Source organism: Suncus etruscus, chromosome 16, assembly GCF_024139225.1.
Source record: "Suncus etruscus isolate mSunEtr1 chromosome 16, mSunEtr1.pri.cur, whole genome shotgun sequence".
Taxonomy (NCBI): Eukaryota; Metazoa; Chordata; class Mammalia; order Eulipotyphla; family Soricidae; genus Suncus; species Suncus etruscus.
The window spans coordinates 71,563,418-71,580,285 of record NC_064863.1 but is presented as its reverse complement, the minus strand read 5'-3'; the positions used below and the strand labels follow the sequence as shown (position 1 = coordinate 71,580,285).

General features: G+C 41.5%; 1 protein-coding gene across 1 annotated transcript in view; it reads left to right on the top strand.

Moving 5' to 3' along the window:
* Window positions 1-3,351, top strand: part of TMEM150C (transmembrane protein 150C) — a 119,232-nt gene extending 115,881 nt beyond the window's left edge. Inside the window, exons 7-8 of the mRNA XM_049790292.1 lie at window positions 690-867; window positions 2,452-3,351. Coding sequence (XP_049646249.1) covers window positions 690-867; window positions 2,452-2,660 — 387 coding nt within the window. The 3' untranslated portion in view covers window positions 2,661-3,351. The remainder of the gene's footprint in view (window positions 1-689; window positions 868-2,451) is intronic.
* The last annotated feature ends 13,517 nt before the right edge of the window (window positions 3,352-16,868 follow it).

Below are 16,868 nucleotides of genomic sequence, written 5' to 3'. Positions count from 1 at the left end.
GCGCTAGCCAAGGAAGGACCGCGGTTCGATCCCCCGGCGTCCCATATGGTCCCCCCAAGCCAGGGGCGATTTCTGAGCACATAGCCAGGAGTAACCCCTGAGCGTCAAACGGGTGTGGCCCAAAAACCAAAAACCAAAAAAAAAAAAAAAAAAAGAAATTTGACATTATTTTGTATATCAGTCTCCTTTTGTTTTTGTTTTTGTTTTTTTACTTTCCCACAGAATTTTTCTGAAAAATGAATGGAAGAAATAGAGCTAGAGAGATAAGACAGTGGTTGGGTATTCCCCTTGCAAGCAGCTGATCAGGGTTTGATCCCAGCCACCTTCCCCCACCCTTTACTGGGTCAATCATCAAGACTGATCCCAGAGCACAGAGACAGGAGTAAGCCCTGAGCACTGCTGGGTGTGCCTCTCCATCCCCTAAAAAAAGAGAAAAAAGAAATAGATTACCTTGATGGCTTTCTTGCACAAATATTTTGAACTTGGAGATATTATTAAGACCCTTTTTTGCTCAGCAAACAAAGAAATTGAAAACAAATACAGTATGTCAGTGGAGATGGATGGGACTCTACAGTCTCTTATGTCACTATTAGGATATCTTTACCTGCTTTTTTTTTCTGCATTTCGTATCCCATTTGTTTGTCTTCCCTAAATACTCTCTCACCACATCATAACTTGTGTTTCTCTAGCTCACAAATGATGAAGAAATCCATAATGTGGGAACTTCGTTGACCTTTGGGTTTGGCACATTGACCTGCTGGATCCAGTCCGCATTGACACTGAAAGTCAATATCAAGAATGAAGGACGAAAAGCTGGGATTCCGCGTGTTATTCTCTCAGCAGTTATCACGCTCTGCGTGGTCCTCTGTATCCTTTAAATGTGAGAAGGTTGTTTGCTAGTGAGATTAAAGCACATATAATTTGCCTCTGTGGAAGATGAGAAAATGGATACTCCCAATTGATTAGGATATAGGTAGAGTCAGATCATCTCAGAATCTTAAAATAAAGCAGAAAAATAGATGAGCCTAAAGACAAAACTCAAAATACACTTTTCATTCCAAAGAGGTAATAGAGAACATCAAATAAAGCAAACTCTATTTTTTCAAGATTGTTCTCATCTGTAGGAAAGGTGTGATGTGTTCTCTTTATCACCGATGATGTCCTTATTCTAAAAGCAAGGCAAGGTTTCTCACTGTGAAAAACATGGGATGCATAAACAAAAGAGAATCATGACATTTTTCTTCCATCTTAAACTTTTTTTTTTTTTTGATTCAAAGCAATACTACAGCAGGTAGGGTTGCTTTGCATGTGGCTGATCTAGGTTTGATCCTTGTAATCCTATGGTCACCTAAGCAACATCAAGAATGATCCCTAAGTTCAGAGTCAGTTCTGAGCACTGCTGGCTATGACTAAAAAAAAAAAAAAGCAAAAGCAAACAAAACAAGATAATTAGGGATCTGGAGAAAAAAAAAACCTAGAGGGGGGGCGGGGGCGGAGAGATAACATGGAGGTAGGGCATTTGTCTTGCATGCAGGACGATGGTTCGAATCCCAGCATCCCATATAGTCCCCTGAGCCCACCAGGAGCGATTTCTGAGTGTAGAGCCAGGAGTAACCCTGAGTGCTGCTGGGTGTGACCCAAAAAACACAACAAAAAATATATAGAGGATATATTAGGTTGTGGGGGGTATCTTTTCGGCCTTAATGTCCCTATTTTTCTCTTATTTCTCTTTTGCCTTTCTATTTTATTTCTGAGGGTGTTTTGTTTGTTTGTTTTGAGGGTCTTTTTTGGTTTTGTTTTGTTTTGTTTTTTGGATTTTGGGTCACACCCAATGGTGGTCAGGGGTTACTCCTGGCTTTGTGCTCAGAAATGGCTCCTGGCAGGCACAGGGTACCATATGGGGTGCCAGAATTTGAACCACCATCCATCCTGGATCGGTTGCATGCAAGGCAAATGCCCTACTGCTGTACTATCTCTCCTGCCCCGATTTCTGAGTTTTTTAAATTTAGTTCTGAGGTTTTCTTTTCCATGAGTCTGACCCCTGCCCTCCCTCAGCACAGCTGCCAAATCCCACAGTGCAAGAACACATTTCTATGGTGTAAGCACAGGAAACCTTAGTTTACATCCTTTTTTAATTCACTAATGATCATTGTAGAATTATTGTGGAGATTAAGTAAAATCATCCATGACTAACACAAATAGCTTGATGTTTCCTGGTATCACTTATCCAACAAACTCATGCTAATTAATAGTCCAGCAGAACTGGGGGAGGAGGGAAGACAGTGCTAGGGATCAAACAAAGGGGATGGGCCTTGTCCAGGCAAACCTTTTGCTGCACCCTTTTGAGCTGTCAGCTTGGTGCTGAGGGTTTGGCTGGTAATAGGAAAAGCCATAGGAGAGTAGAGTTTGAATGTGGCTGGCAGGACTCCTTTCCTTGACTGCCCTTTCCAGACTTTATCCTCATGTCGCAGGGTATTCACATGTATGCAGCCAGGATTCAGTGGGGCCTGGTGATGTGTTTTGTGTCTTTCTTTGGCACCTTGGCAGTAGAGTTCCGGCACTATCGTTATGAGATTGTTTGCTCTGAGTACCAGGAGAATTTCCTAAGCTTCTCAGAAAGCCTGTCTGAAGCATCTGAATATCAAACTGACCAAGTGTAATGCATGAAGTTTTCCTTACTGACGAGGTAGGGAAGGGGCCAGGGCACAAAGGACTTGCCGCATAGCCTCCTAACACACTTTGTACACACATACATATGCAGACATGTTCATGACCACATCTGCCAAGTGAACTTTTCAGGGCAAGTCATTTCTGTAAGGGAAAAGCACAAGCCCTTTGTGGAAAGCCTCAATGTTCACCCAAAGTTGTATGCCCGAGAGAGCTGGCAGCTTGTGCGTTATCACTGCTCCCGTGCTCTGCTCTTTCTCTTCACTCATTTCTCACATGGTCATCACCCTCCAAGAGAGCCGGGCAGTTCAGACGAAACATGAAATGGATGCCAACTCCCAACATTGCCTTCATAGCCAAAGGGCTCGGAATAGGCTCACAAGAAACCTTCTCAATCAGGCACTTTTGCTTTTGACGAGATGGAGGATCATTTCATCGGATATGGCTGGGTGTACGGAGACATGACCCAGGAGTCGGGGGAAAGCCTGGGATCTGAGCTGAGATAATACAGAGACAATACAGCAAGCAAGTGTGTTTGCCTTACAGGTGACTGACCTGATTTTCATCCCAGAATCTCATATGGTCCCCCAAGCACAGCCAGGAGTAATTTCTGAATGTAGAGCCAGGAGAAACACCTGAGCACTGTCAGGTATGGCCCCACCAAAAAGGCAAAATGTTAAAAAAAAAAAAAAGAAAAGAAAAGAAAAGAAAAAAGTTCTGGAATTTGGGAGAGCTTTCCTATGAAAACTGTTGTCATTTTCGTCCAGTGATTGGTTGCATGAATTCAAGGAAATATTCATGCTATAGACTGTGAGAGAGGCCTGCCATTGTAATCTGGATTTTATTTGCTGGGGCTGAGAAAATACTTCCAAATGTGAATATTTGTAGGGGTCCTCCTTTGTCAGGCATGAACCATAATGAAGGCCTCAAGAATATAGTTTTACTTTTACTCTGTTATATGTGGTGCATAGTTTTTGTTTTATACTTCATGATTACCCTCTTTTTTTTCTTTCAAATAACCATTCTAGGTCTCCCAAGACCTCAAAGACAAAAATGTAAATCAAGTACAAGAGCTGAGTTTGTGTTGGGTTCAAACATATAAAATGAATAGAGGAAGGGAAGATCACCTGCTGGCTTAATTGCTGCTTGTATGTTTGAAGCTAAGAAAATTTTCACAGAAAAACACAAAAAATTACATGCAGAGGTTATAAAAAAAAACTCCTGCTGGATCTTTATAAAAAATTAGAACTTTAAAGTATCTTGTTGCTGGGGCCAGAGAGATAGCACAGCTGTAGGGCATTTGCCTTGCATGCATCTGACCCAGGACAGATGGTGGTTCAAATCCAGGATGAATGGTGGTTTGAATCCCGGCATCCTATGGGGCCCCAGAGCCTGCCAGGAGCGATTTCTGAGTACAGAGCCAGGAATAACCCCTGAGTGCTGCCGGTGTGACCAAAAAAAAAAAAAAAAAAAAAAAAAAACAAAATAAATAAATATGGCTCTGCACTCAGTAATCGCTCCTAGCAGGCTGGGAGGACGTATGGGATGCCGGGACTCAAACCACCATCTGTACTTGATCAGCCGCATGCAAGGCAAACACCCCACTGCTGTTCCATCCCTTTGGTACCTGGAAATTTTCTTCATATGTGTTTATAACACAAATATAGCAAATGAGGGTGATGGAGTAAGAGCTTTTCATACTTGGAATTTGTAAAAACCTCTTGAAAGGCAACCCTACCCACTCTTGCCTGCCCCCAAATAAATGGGCAACACTGATGCCCCACCAGCCACCCAAGAGGCTTAGGACAAGAAGATCAGCCTTGGGCTTTGAGGAGTTAACTTCACAGAGAAGAGGATACTGGATTCAAAAGTGATGGTTGTAGGCTGCATTGCCCTGAGAGAGTGTATTCTGCTTTGAAGACATCCCCAATTTTTCTTCTGATGGGCCTGGGAATTGATGACATATAATGTGACAGACATTCATTTAAAAATTCAGCTCAGTATCTGAGCTTGTTGAGGAAGAGGGGGATCAAAGACTCTTATCTCTGTTTTTCTCCACCTCCCGGCACTGTGCCTGGCACATAGTGAGTGCTCTCGATAGTTGTCTGTGATAGGCAGTGATATGATAATATGATAATCAGTGAGTTGCAGGATATGCCAAATATGAATGGACAGACAGAGGAGCAGATGGCTGTTCCATATGGGATCAACAGAGGAAACACATGTGAGGCAGGACTGAGGATGGCAGAAGGGAGAGGTTACATATGATAAAGGAAGCAAAGCACTCCATTAAAAAGGGATAATATTGGGGCCAGAGAGACAGCATCGTGGGTAAGGCTCTTGCCTTGCCTGTAGTGAACCCGGCTTGATTCCTGGCATCCCATATGATCTCCCTAGCACTGTCAGGGGTGTTTCCTGAGTGCATATCCAGGAATAACCCCTAAGCATTGCTTAGTGTAGCCCCAAAACAAAAGCAAAGAAAGAAAACATCTAAAAAAAGAATGATACTTGGTTGGAAAGATAGTGTTTACCTTGCACATGGCCAACCTGGATTTGAATCCGGCCTCCCATATAGCTTTCCAAACACCACCAGGAGTAATTCCTAAGTGCAGAGATAGGAGTAATTCCTGAACATTGGGTGTGGCCAATTTTGTTGGTGGTTTTTAGGCCACACCCAACAGAGTTCAGGTTTTACTCCTGGTTCTGGGCTCAGAAATTACTCCTGGCAGCCTTGGGGAACCATATGGGATGCTGGATCAAACCTGGGTTGGTTGCATGCAAGGCAAATACCATACCTGTTGTGCTATCATTCTAATCCCCCGATTTCTTTTTAAAAAAGATACTATCAATAACCCCCAAAAAAACATGTATAATGTTTGAATATGGCTTTGGGTTTTGCTTTTTGCTTTTCTATTTTAAAAAATGTATTAAAAGACAAAAAAATTAGGAAGTTTCTTTTCACTCTGCATAATCCAAATTAAGCCACTTTGGGTGACGCACTTTCTCGGAGTATATCTAATTGCACATTTTCGCAGAGTCGAGTGATGACTGGCATTATTCACTGGGATCTGACCACTCAATAAAATTCTTGAAATGCAGAATTGTGATTTCTTTTTTCTCTTACCCAAACATTTCTGGTTTTAGTTTGGCATTTCTAATATTCAACTTCAGTCAGACACAGTGAGCATCCGGGTTACCTGGTCACTTGGGGAGCATATTTCCAGCCAGTTCGCTTTACACCAGTGGAGTGCTGCCTCCAATACCTCAACTGAAGGATTGAGCCCTCTCTTCAGATGCCAGCCCCAAATATCAGGTCCCATTTACTTGAGATTATAATGGTTCTCATTATAACTCCTAAATAACTCCTATTACAACCAACTAAATATAATATTATAACTCCTAAAAATGCTTCATTGGCCATTGCTGACTTATAAAGAACACATCAGGAATAGCCCAATGGCAGAGGTGCGTGGAGAAAAAGAGCAGAGTGCTTCTAGAACATCATGCTATTTCCCAGCATTTTTAAGTGTTCACTAACTCAGAAACTAAGAATCATGGTTTAAGCATGTTTAGAGTGCCTGGGGCTCTCCAGAGATATAGACTGATAGGTTTGGTTTGGGTACTGTGATGGGGTGCTGCCTGCTATTGAGAGAGGGGGTGAGATGCATGCAGAGCTAGAAATTACACTTAGGGCTTTGCAATTGCAAGCCCTTTGCACTTTGCAATTGAATCTCAGTTCAATCCCTGGCATCCCATATGATCTCTCTACACTGCCAAGAGTATTTCCTGAGTACAAAGCCAAGAATAACCCCTAAAAAAAGAATACCCCTAAAGTATCACTGGGTAAGGGCCAAAAACAAAAATAAGAAAAACTCAAAAAGAAAAATAATAAAGATCAAGGTGAAAGAACATCCTCGGAGTTAGTAACAGTTTATAAGCATATTTAGGAGGCAACCAGGAAATCCACATGGGTTGACTTTTTCGGAAGGGATGGAGGGTAAGAGGCCATGCTGGGAATCAAAGTGATCAAGAGAATCATCTTATACCTGCAAGGTGGGTAACTGAGCTTCATCCCTGGTCCCTGCAAATCTACACCTGAAAGAAACATTCCTGGAGGACAGAATGAGATGGGCAGAGAACAGAGTTTAACACATACAACCTTAGAGTTCCCAGCTGAGTTTCTTGAAGTTTCCCTCCTGGAGAGGGGAGAAATTTATTTACGATGCTACATTTTTTTAAAATTGGTTTTGGGGTCACACCTGGCAGCTCTCAGGAGTTACTCCCAGCTCTGCACTCAGAAATTGCTCCTGGTAGGTTCGGTGGACAATATGGGATGCCAGGGATTGAACACAGGACTGTTCTGGATGGGCTGCGTGCAAGGCAAATGCCCTACCACTGTACTATCACTCCGGCCCCAATGCTGACATTTTTAAATTTCAGAGGTTTTGCTTCATTCCTTGTTTTAATGGAGAACTGACAGTGAGATACGGATTTATTTTCTGTCACTTGGACTTCTCTGCCCTTGGTATGGGTAAGTATTTATATTGATACTTATATTGGTATTTATAATCCACTGGGCACCATAAAGTCTAGGCATCATTGTTCATTTTATTTTTCTTCTCTTTTTATGGGGTGTGGAGGTGAGAAGGCACAACTGTCAATGCTTAATACTTACTCCTGCTATATGCTCAGAGATCAGCCCAGGCAGATTCTTGGAACCTAATGTTTTGCCAAGATCAAATTAGGGTCCACCATAGGCAAGTGCTAAGGCACTTAAACTATCCCTGTACTATCTCTCCAGCACATATTTTTAATTGGGGGAGGGAAGTTGGACCACACCCTGCAGAACTTAGAGATTACTTCTGGCTCTGCACTTAGAAATTGCCCCTATCAGGTTAAGGGATCATATGGGATGCTGGGAATTGAACCCGGGTTCATCCCATGTCAGTCACATGCAAGGCAAACACCCTACCGCTGTGCTATTGTTCTTGTCCCCTATTTTATTTTTAATTTTCAGGCAGTGTGTCAGAACAGTGTGTCAGTTTTGCGATATTTAACCACCACAGGATAGATAGTCTCTGGTAGGATTTTGGCTTTAAGATAGTGTGAGTGCGGGCCCGGAGAGATAGCACAGCGGCGTTTGCCTTGCAAGCAGCTGATCCAAGACCAAAGGTGGTTGGTTCGAATCCCAGTGTCCCATATGGTCCCCATGCCTGCCAGGAGCTATTTCTGAGCAGACAGCCAGGAGTAACCCCTGAGCACCGCCGGGTGTGGCCCAAGAAACCAATAAATAAATAAATAAATAAATAAATAAATAAATAAATAAATAAATAAATAAATAAATAAAAAGATAGTGTGAGTGCAAGAAACATTGCATTGGTTCATTTGTGTTCATTTGTTCAGTAAGAGCCCTGGTATGAGAGTGGCTCTGTATCAGACTATTCACAGAATGAACAGAGTGACAGAGTGGCCTGTCACTATAGCAGTCTCCTCACCTCACAATTCAAAGTTCTGTGCCCCATACTCAGACCCAGTGCCTCAGACCCAGAATGCTTTTAATATGTATATTGATGCCAAGGACCCAACAGCCATTGTTTTCCCTTCCCTGTCAGTGCTGAAGAAATGATGCCTGAGCAGCCCGCAACCAGTGCACTAGACTGCCACAAATAGGGACCCTGATACCATACAGTGATGAAAACAGCAAAGAGAAGGGAGAGACTGAGACACAAAGACAGCATTTAGGCAGAGGAGAGAAAGAAAACCTGAATTCCTGGTACAAGAAGCTGGACAGGATGGCCCATAACCTGACCAGGACATGATCTTCACACCCTGCCCCTACCTCAAATCTTGTGAAAAGTTCTCACCCATTCCCCTTAGCTTAAAAGGTATCAGACCATGGAGTTAAAGCCATAGTGCAGAAAGTAGAGCATTTGTCTTGCATAAGGATGACCTATATTCATTCCCTAGAATCCCATGTTATCTCCTAAACCAGGAGTGATTCCTGAGTGCAAAGCCAGGAGTAATGCCTGAGCACTGCCTGCTGTAACCAAAACTCTCCCTGCACCCCCCCCCCCAAATGATATCAAAGGCACAAGGTACCGGCTTTTCTTTGAAACCAAGCCTTGAAAAATCATGTACACTCGCCATGCAGCTGGAAAAATTGTCAATATAGAGAGGAGAGAATCAGCCAAGTCCCCACCCTGGCAAAGCCATGCTTGATGCACCTATCAATCACAAGCACCCCTTTGCCATTGGCCCTCTTTCACTACTCCTTCACAGCTCTCTTCAGTCACCAATCTGATCAAACTTTAGGTCTGCTGGTATTTGGGCTGACATCACAAGGACATTTTTAGAGTGAGTGAAGACACCCTCCCCCTGCTTTCTTATACTTCTGGAGGACCTTGCAATCAAAAGCATACTCTAACAAAAGCCACAGTATCAGTAATAGTCTTTGGAATTCCTGAACCATACAGCTCCATTTTTGTTTAAATTGTCATCCTCTAGAAGAACACACCAATTTAGATGCAATGAGTAACTGAAATCACCTAATGTCCAGAAACAAATGAAATAACATAATGAGCTGGCTAAGCTTTCTGTCAATGACTTAATGACCTAATTGGAGATATAGTAATTTCCACAAATTTGCTTTTCACTGTTCTTTTTCTTCTCTTTTTTTCTTTACTTTTTAAAATAATTTTGCCTTCACTTATATGTAAGCAAATGTATTACAATCTACTATCTCAACTATAGGATATACACTATTTAAATAAAATAAAAATTTAAAGTATATATAATTATATACATAGATAGATAGATAGATAGATAGATAGATAGATAGATAGATAGATAGAGAGAGAGAGAGAGAGAGAGAGAGAGAGATCTTCCTTTCTCTCTCTTCATCTATTCTCTTCTCTCATTTTTTTTCTTTGTTTGTTTAGCTTTTAGGCCATACCTGTCAGTGCTCAGGCTTTATTCCTGGTTCTACACTCAAAATTTACTCTTGGTGGGCACAGAGGGACAGAATGGATGCCACAGGGATTGAATTTAGGTCAGCTGCAAATGCTTTATCCACAATTGCTCCAGCTCCATCTATTCAATAAAATCTCTTCTGAATTCAGCACCAAGTGTTTTCTCCTGCTTTGAAGTTCTGCTTCTACAGGGTAATATCCTGAGCATTCTGCAACAATATAGTATAGGGGTGGCCCTGTTTGAATGCCTGGAACTACATGGTTCCCTGGCCACCACCAGGTGTGGCCCTGAAGACCATTAAGCATTGGCAGAGTAGCCCAAGGAGTCATTGGCACTGCAAAGCTCACACATTGAACCACTGGCATGGCTAACTTTGAGCAACACTTGTAACCTTCCCTTTCCCCCCAAAAAAGAGAAGAAAGGGATAGTTACCACTTTATTCTACTATAGGCCTTGTCTTGCTTGAGTTTGCCTGATTATAGGCTAGTGTACATATACTTTGGGGTTTCTTTTGGGTGTAGTGTAGGGGACCACATCCAGCAATACTCAGAGTTGCTCCTGATTCTGTACTCAGGAATCCCCCCTTTCAATGCTCAGGAGACCATTGGGAAACAGGGACAGAACCTGGGTTGAGCACATGCAAAGCAAGCACCCTACCCTTTACACTATTATTACTCCAGCCCCCAAATAGGCTAATATACATGTTTTAAGCACAATTCAAGGTCAGCTATGTCACAATTTTATAAAAAATTTTCCACTCAAGATCCTTTGTACCAGAAAAAATTTTACCCAGCTTTGTGTATAGTTACATAAAATAAATATGCAAATCAAACTTGTACTGCAAAGAAATCCGAATTTTATTTTAAGGCATACTTTAAGTATTATTTTTTCTGCTTATTGGGCCACACCCAGTGATGCTCAGGGGTTACTCCTGGCTATACGCTGAGAAATCACTCTTGGCTTGGAGGACCATATGGGATGCCGGGGAATCAAACTGCAGTCCGTCCTAGGTTTGTGTATGTAAGACAAATGCCCTACCCCTTGCGCCACTGATCCAGCCCCAGGTTTATTTTTCTTGATCCCTGAAAAGAGGCAGGCTAGCGTAGTGGGTAGAAAACTAGGGCACTGGTGGAGGCAAAATCACTCTGTTGGTGGGATTGGTGTTGAAACATTTAATACCTAAAAACACTTTTATGGGGCCTGGAGAGATAGCACAGCGGCGTTTGCCTTGCAAGAAGCCGATCCAGGACCAAAGGTGGTTGGTTCGAATCTCGGTGTCCCATATGGTCCCCTGTGCCTGCCAGGAGCTATTTCTGAGCAGACAGCCAGGAGTTACCCCTGAGCACCGCCGGGTGTGGCCCAAAAAACAAAACAAAACAAAAAAACAAAATAAAAACACTTTTATGAACAACTTGATAAACCATAATATTATAATAGTTTTAATAAATAAAACAATATAATTTTCTAATGTGTTGGGTTAAAGAGATTGGACAGCATGTCCTGGAGAAACACAGCTGTCTTTGTCCTTCTTGCATGTGAAGGACATGTACATGTGTCTGCACCTGCCCTCTTGCTAATCGAAGTCTTCTGATTCTTTGCAATGCTATAGGCTGCGTCTACCAACTTCAACAGCTCAACCTTGGTTCCAAAGGCTATATCTATGTACTGCCTTGTGACCTTTCCACTTTAAGTTATTCCAACTTCTACATTTATTTATATTGGTGGGGGGGAATCACTCCTGCAATATTTAGGGGGTATTCCTGGCTCTGTGCTCGTGTGACCCCTAGCAGTACTCAGGGAACCATATGTGGTTCCAGGAATTTGAATCAGTATCAAGGCTATGACAGCCACATGCAAGGAAAGTACCTTACCTTCTGAATTGTCTCTCCAGTCTCTCATATCACACTTTAAATTCTTTTCTCCCAGCCTCCCATCTAAGTTAAGGATAATTTATCTTTTATTTGTCCCAACTGAGACCTTATTGATTTTCTCCCCCCCCCCCCCCCGCCTCTCATCCACATTCATGGGCAACTCCAGCACTCAATTTCTTCAAATCAGACTAGAATTCAACCACAAATATCACCTAGGGTCCTAGGCCAAACCACTTCCATCTCTCCAGGCCCTTTTGTGTGTGTGTGTGTGTGTGTGTGTGTGTGTGTGTGTGTGTGTGTGTGTGTGTTTTGGGTCACACCCGGCAGTGCTTAGGGGTTACTCCTGGCTCCATGCTCAGAAATTGCTCCTGGCAGGCACAGGGGACCATATGGGACACCGGGATTCGAACCGATGACCTTCTGCATGAAAGGCAAACGCCTTACCTCCATGCTATCTCTCCAGCCCCTCCAGGCCCTTTTTAATGCTCTGAAAATTCTTGTCTCTCTTTTCTTATTTGCTTTCAAACTTTCCTCAGCACCACAGTTAAAATTATCTTATGAAAATCTGGACTAGGTCATTTTCTCTGTTCTATTTACAACTCAATAATTTCTCTTATTTTCATACTAAAAATGCCAATAAATTAAATGTTTCACAAGGCGTAACCTTATGTCCCTCCTTGTGTTCTATCAACAATCAGGCATTCTCTGATTTCAGGGCCTTTGTACTTGCTTAGATCTCTAACCTAGATGATCTCCTCTCAAATATTCTTTTTTTTGGTTTTTGGGCCACACCCAGTGATGCTCAGGGGTTCCTCCTGGCTATGCGCTCAGAAGTCACTCCTGGCTTGGGGACCATATGGGACACTGGGGGATCGAACCACGGTCCGTCCTAGGCTAGCGCTGGCAAGGCAGACACCTTACCTCTAACGCCACCACGCTGGCCCCAAATATTTATTCTTTATGTTTTCCTTCTCTCTGTTCCATCTCACTGAGGCTTCCACAATCTCTAAAATTCAATCCCTTAAGCCAAACTCAGCACTCTCACTATCAAACTTTATTTTGCTATATAGCAGTTTTTACTTATTTATTTATTTATTTGTTTGTTTGTTTGGGGCTATACCCAGTGGTGCTCAGGGGTTATTTCTGGCTCTGGACTCCAAAATCACTTTTGGCAGGCTCAGAGGGACCATATGGGATGCCAGGGACCAAACCTGGGTTCATCCCTGTTGCCTGCATGCAAGCCAAATGCCCTACAGCTATGCTATTATTCCATCCCCAATAAAGCAATTTTTAATATGATGCCATGGTTAACTGAAATCATGACATGCATCATTCTTTTTAACACATTTCATTTTCTTATTTCACTTTCTCCAATTCTAAAATTCAAGTTTCATAGAACCAAGATTTTTGCCAGTCACTCAAAATGAGTCATCCTAGTCAAGGCTTTAATAAATACTCTAAAAAATAACTGAACACCTCTAATTCAAAGTCAAAGTTTTGTCATCATTAGATAATATGTTTCCTTGTTTTGGTTCTCCAAATGCTAGAGATGATTTCAATTACCTGGTATTTGTCCTTTTCTTCTGACTTACTTTGCTTCACATGTTCCATTAGCAAGTTTCATCTTTTCTTATAGCTGATTAGTATTCAACTGTATCTATACCATAATATTTTTTGTCCATCACTGGGTATTTAAATTGTTGCCATATCCTGACTAATGTACTAAGTGCTGCAATATGCATATATCTTCTTTAATTAATGTGTTTGTGTGGGCCTGGAGAGATAGCACAGCGGTGCTTGCCTTGCAAACCTAAGGACCTAAGGTGGTTGGTTCGAATCCCGGTGTCCCATATGGTCCCCTGTGCCTGCCAGGAGCTATTTCTGAGCAGACAGCCAGGAGTAACCCCTGAGCACCGCCGGGTGTGGCCCAAAAACAAAAACAAAAAAAAACAAAACAAAAAATGTGTTTGTGTTTGAGTGATAAATTAAAAAGTACACTCATGGGTATCACAGTCCAGCCAAATTGAGCAGCACTGAGTGGGGCTTTAGGGTTACTCTAAAGGAAGATCGGAGTTTAGGAGAGGACGAAGAGTGAGTACACAGAAACCAGACACAATCAGAAGTGGTTGGAACTGAGTCCATCTATTTGAGATTTTCATTCATATTTAAACAGAAAATTATCAATACCAGGCACTTATGGTATGTTAATCATTACATAGATTATAGCCACTGGGTTAAACATTGTGAATCTGGTACAAAATCCCCACCCATACATTCTGAACATTTCTAAACATTTCAGTATTTTCCACAAATTCTTCGTCATTAGTGTCACTGCCCTAAACAGAAACCATTGAAATCACTCTTTTCCTGTTAATCTTATCTTCACTAGCACCCCATTAAGATTTACTATTAATCAACAGTATCATCTATTAAAACTTAACCAGACATTGTTAGAAAAGGACCAAAAAGACCAAAACATTCCTGTGGTGTCAAATGCATTGATTGGTGGCTGACTATAATGGGAATACTTTCAGCATGGGACAGGCAGGATATGGTTCTGCGTTTTTTAACTATAGAAAGCAAAAACAGAAAATTTTCCACGAAAAACATCTTGAAAACCAGGTGTTCTTGTACCGTACATGTGACCAGCCAAATAATATCATTGTAAATTCTTCCAATCTTGGGAAAGGCAGCGTAGGGTAAGTAAGGTGTGTTTTATAAATAGTTGTCTAGGGGCTGGAGAGATAGCATGGAGGTAAGGTGTTTGCTTTGCATGCAGAAGGTCGGTGGTTAGAATCCGGCATCCCATATGGTCCCCTGAGCCTACCAGGAGCAATTTCTGAGCATAGAGCCACGAGTAACCCCTGAGCGCTGCCGGGTGTGACCCCCCCCCCGCAAAAAAAAAAAAGAAATAGTTATCTAACTGGAAGGGCATAGGCACAGTTTTTTCATCCATACTACTCAGCATTGTTTAATTTTATTAGACATTAGTTGTATTTTTAGTAAGCTTATTGTTGCTATCTTACCAAGTGCTAACTTAAGGCACCATTAGCTTTTCCTCAACAGTGTCTGCCTGACCCACTCCCCCTTTTTCAGTGGGGAGGCTAGGCCTATACCACATCAGTCCTGCTGGTATTCAACCATCATGCCTCAGGCCTGGAGACTGTAACATTGGGTTCATAAAAAAAAAAAAAAAGCAAAAAAAAAAAAAAAGCTCCATTCATGGGCGAGAGAGATAGCATGACAATAGGGCATTTGCCTTGCATGCTGCTGTACTGGAATAGACCCAGGTTCAATCCCCAGTATCCCATTTAGTTCCCCAAGCCTGCCAGGAGTAATGATTTCTTACCGAAGAGCCAGGAGTAACTCCTGAGCACCCTTAGTTGTGGCCCAAAAAATAAACAAACAAACAAACAAACAAAAAGCTCCACTCCTACTTTTTTGAGGAATCTCCATCCCATTTTCCATAGAGACTGAACCAGACATTTTCACCAACAATAAATGAGGTTATCCCCACATCCCTGCCAACACTGGTTGTTTCTAGTCTTTTAAATATATGCCATTCTCATAGGTGTGAGATATTATTTTGTTTTTTATTTTCATTTTCCCAGTAAATGATGATGAATATCTTTTTTATTTATCTACTGGCCATCGTCATGTCCTCTTCAGGGAAGTATCTATCACCTCTCTTACTTTTTGATGGGATTATTGTATTTTCGTTGTTAATATTTGTGGATATTCAGTATCTAAAAGGAAAAAATGGAAGAGAGGGGACGGAGAGATAGCACAGCGGTGTTTGCCTTGCAAGCAGCCAACCCAGGACCTAAGGTGGTTGGTTTGAATCCCGCTGTCCCATATGGTCCCCCGTGCCTGCCAGGAGCTATTTCTGAGCAGATAGGCAGGAGTAACCCCTGAGTGCCGCAGGGTGTGGCCCAAAAACAGAGAGAGAGAGAGAGAGAGAGAGAGAGAGAGAGAGAGAGAGAGAGAGAGAGAGAGAGAGAGAGAGAGAGAGAGAGAGAGAGAGAGAGAGAGAGAGAAAATTTTGCCCCAGAGGCATGTATTGGTGTCTGGAAATGTTCATTGGTGAAGGGTGTTGTACACTGTATGACTTAAACTCAATCATGAACAACTTCGTAACTGGAAAACTCAATTGTATTATGAACAACATTGTAACCACAGTGTTTAAAGTAATTAAAAAAAAGATTTGTGGATGTTTTATATATCTTGAACATTAGTCCTTTATCTGATGTGTGGTGTGCAAATATCTTCTCTAATTCATGATGGTGTCTTTTTATTTTAGTCCATTTCTTTTGCTATGCAAAACTTTTTAAAATTGATGTAGTACCATATCTCTACTTTTGCATTTTTTATCTTTGCCAATGGAGTAAAATCATTGAAGATACCTCTAAGATCCATATCTTGGAGAGTTCTGTTGAAGTATTTAATAGATATTGTCCAATCTCAAGGTCTTTAATCCACTTTGAATTAATTTTTGTGAGATACAGAGCTAGTTTCATCTTTTGCATGTGGCTATCCAGTTTCTCATTGAAGAGGATTTATTTATTGAAGAGGATTTCCTTGTTCCATATTATGTCCATGAATTTGAGAGTTTATCTCTGGGTTCTAAAGACTGTGTCATTCATGTGTCTCTCATTATTCCAGTACCACAGTTTTTATTACTATAATTTATGTATAGTTTAAAGTCAGGATGTGCCGTATCTTCCATCTTCTTTCTCAGAATGGCTTTGGCTATTTGGGGAATTTTATGATCCCATAGAAATTCTAGTATAGTTTTTTGTTGTTGTTGTTGTTGTTGTTGTTTTGTTTTGTTTTGTTTTTTGGCTGCACCCAGTGACGGTCAGGGGTTGCTCCTGGCTATGCACTCAGAAATCGCTTCTGGCTTTGGGGACCATATGTGATGTGGGGAGATCGACCCACGGTTTACCCTAGGCTAGCACGACAAGGCAGACACCTTACCACTCCATGCCATTGCTCCAGCCCCTAGTATAGATTTTTTTTAAGTACTTGAAAAATGTCATTGGAATCTTGATGGAGTTTTCATTCAATCTGTATAATACTTTGTGTTGAATGATCATTTTTGACAATGTTAATTCTTTCAATTCATGAATATGGAATATTTTTCCTTTTTTTTTGGTGTCCTATTTCTTTCAGTAGTGACTTATAATTTTCAATGTATAAGTCTTTCACATCCTCCAGTTGATTCCCTAGAATCTGATATTTTGGAACACTGATGTAAATAATGCCCCAAAACATTTTTCTATTTAAGTCTCCATGAGTTTGCTATTAGCATAGAGAAATGCAATAAATTTTTGCATATTGATTCTATAGCCTGTTACTTTA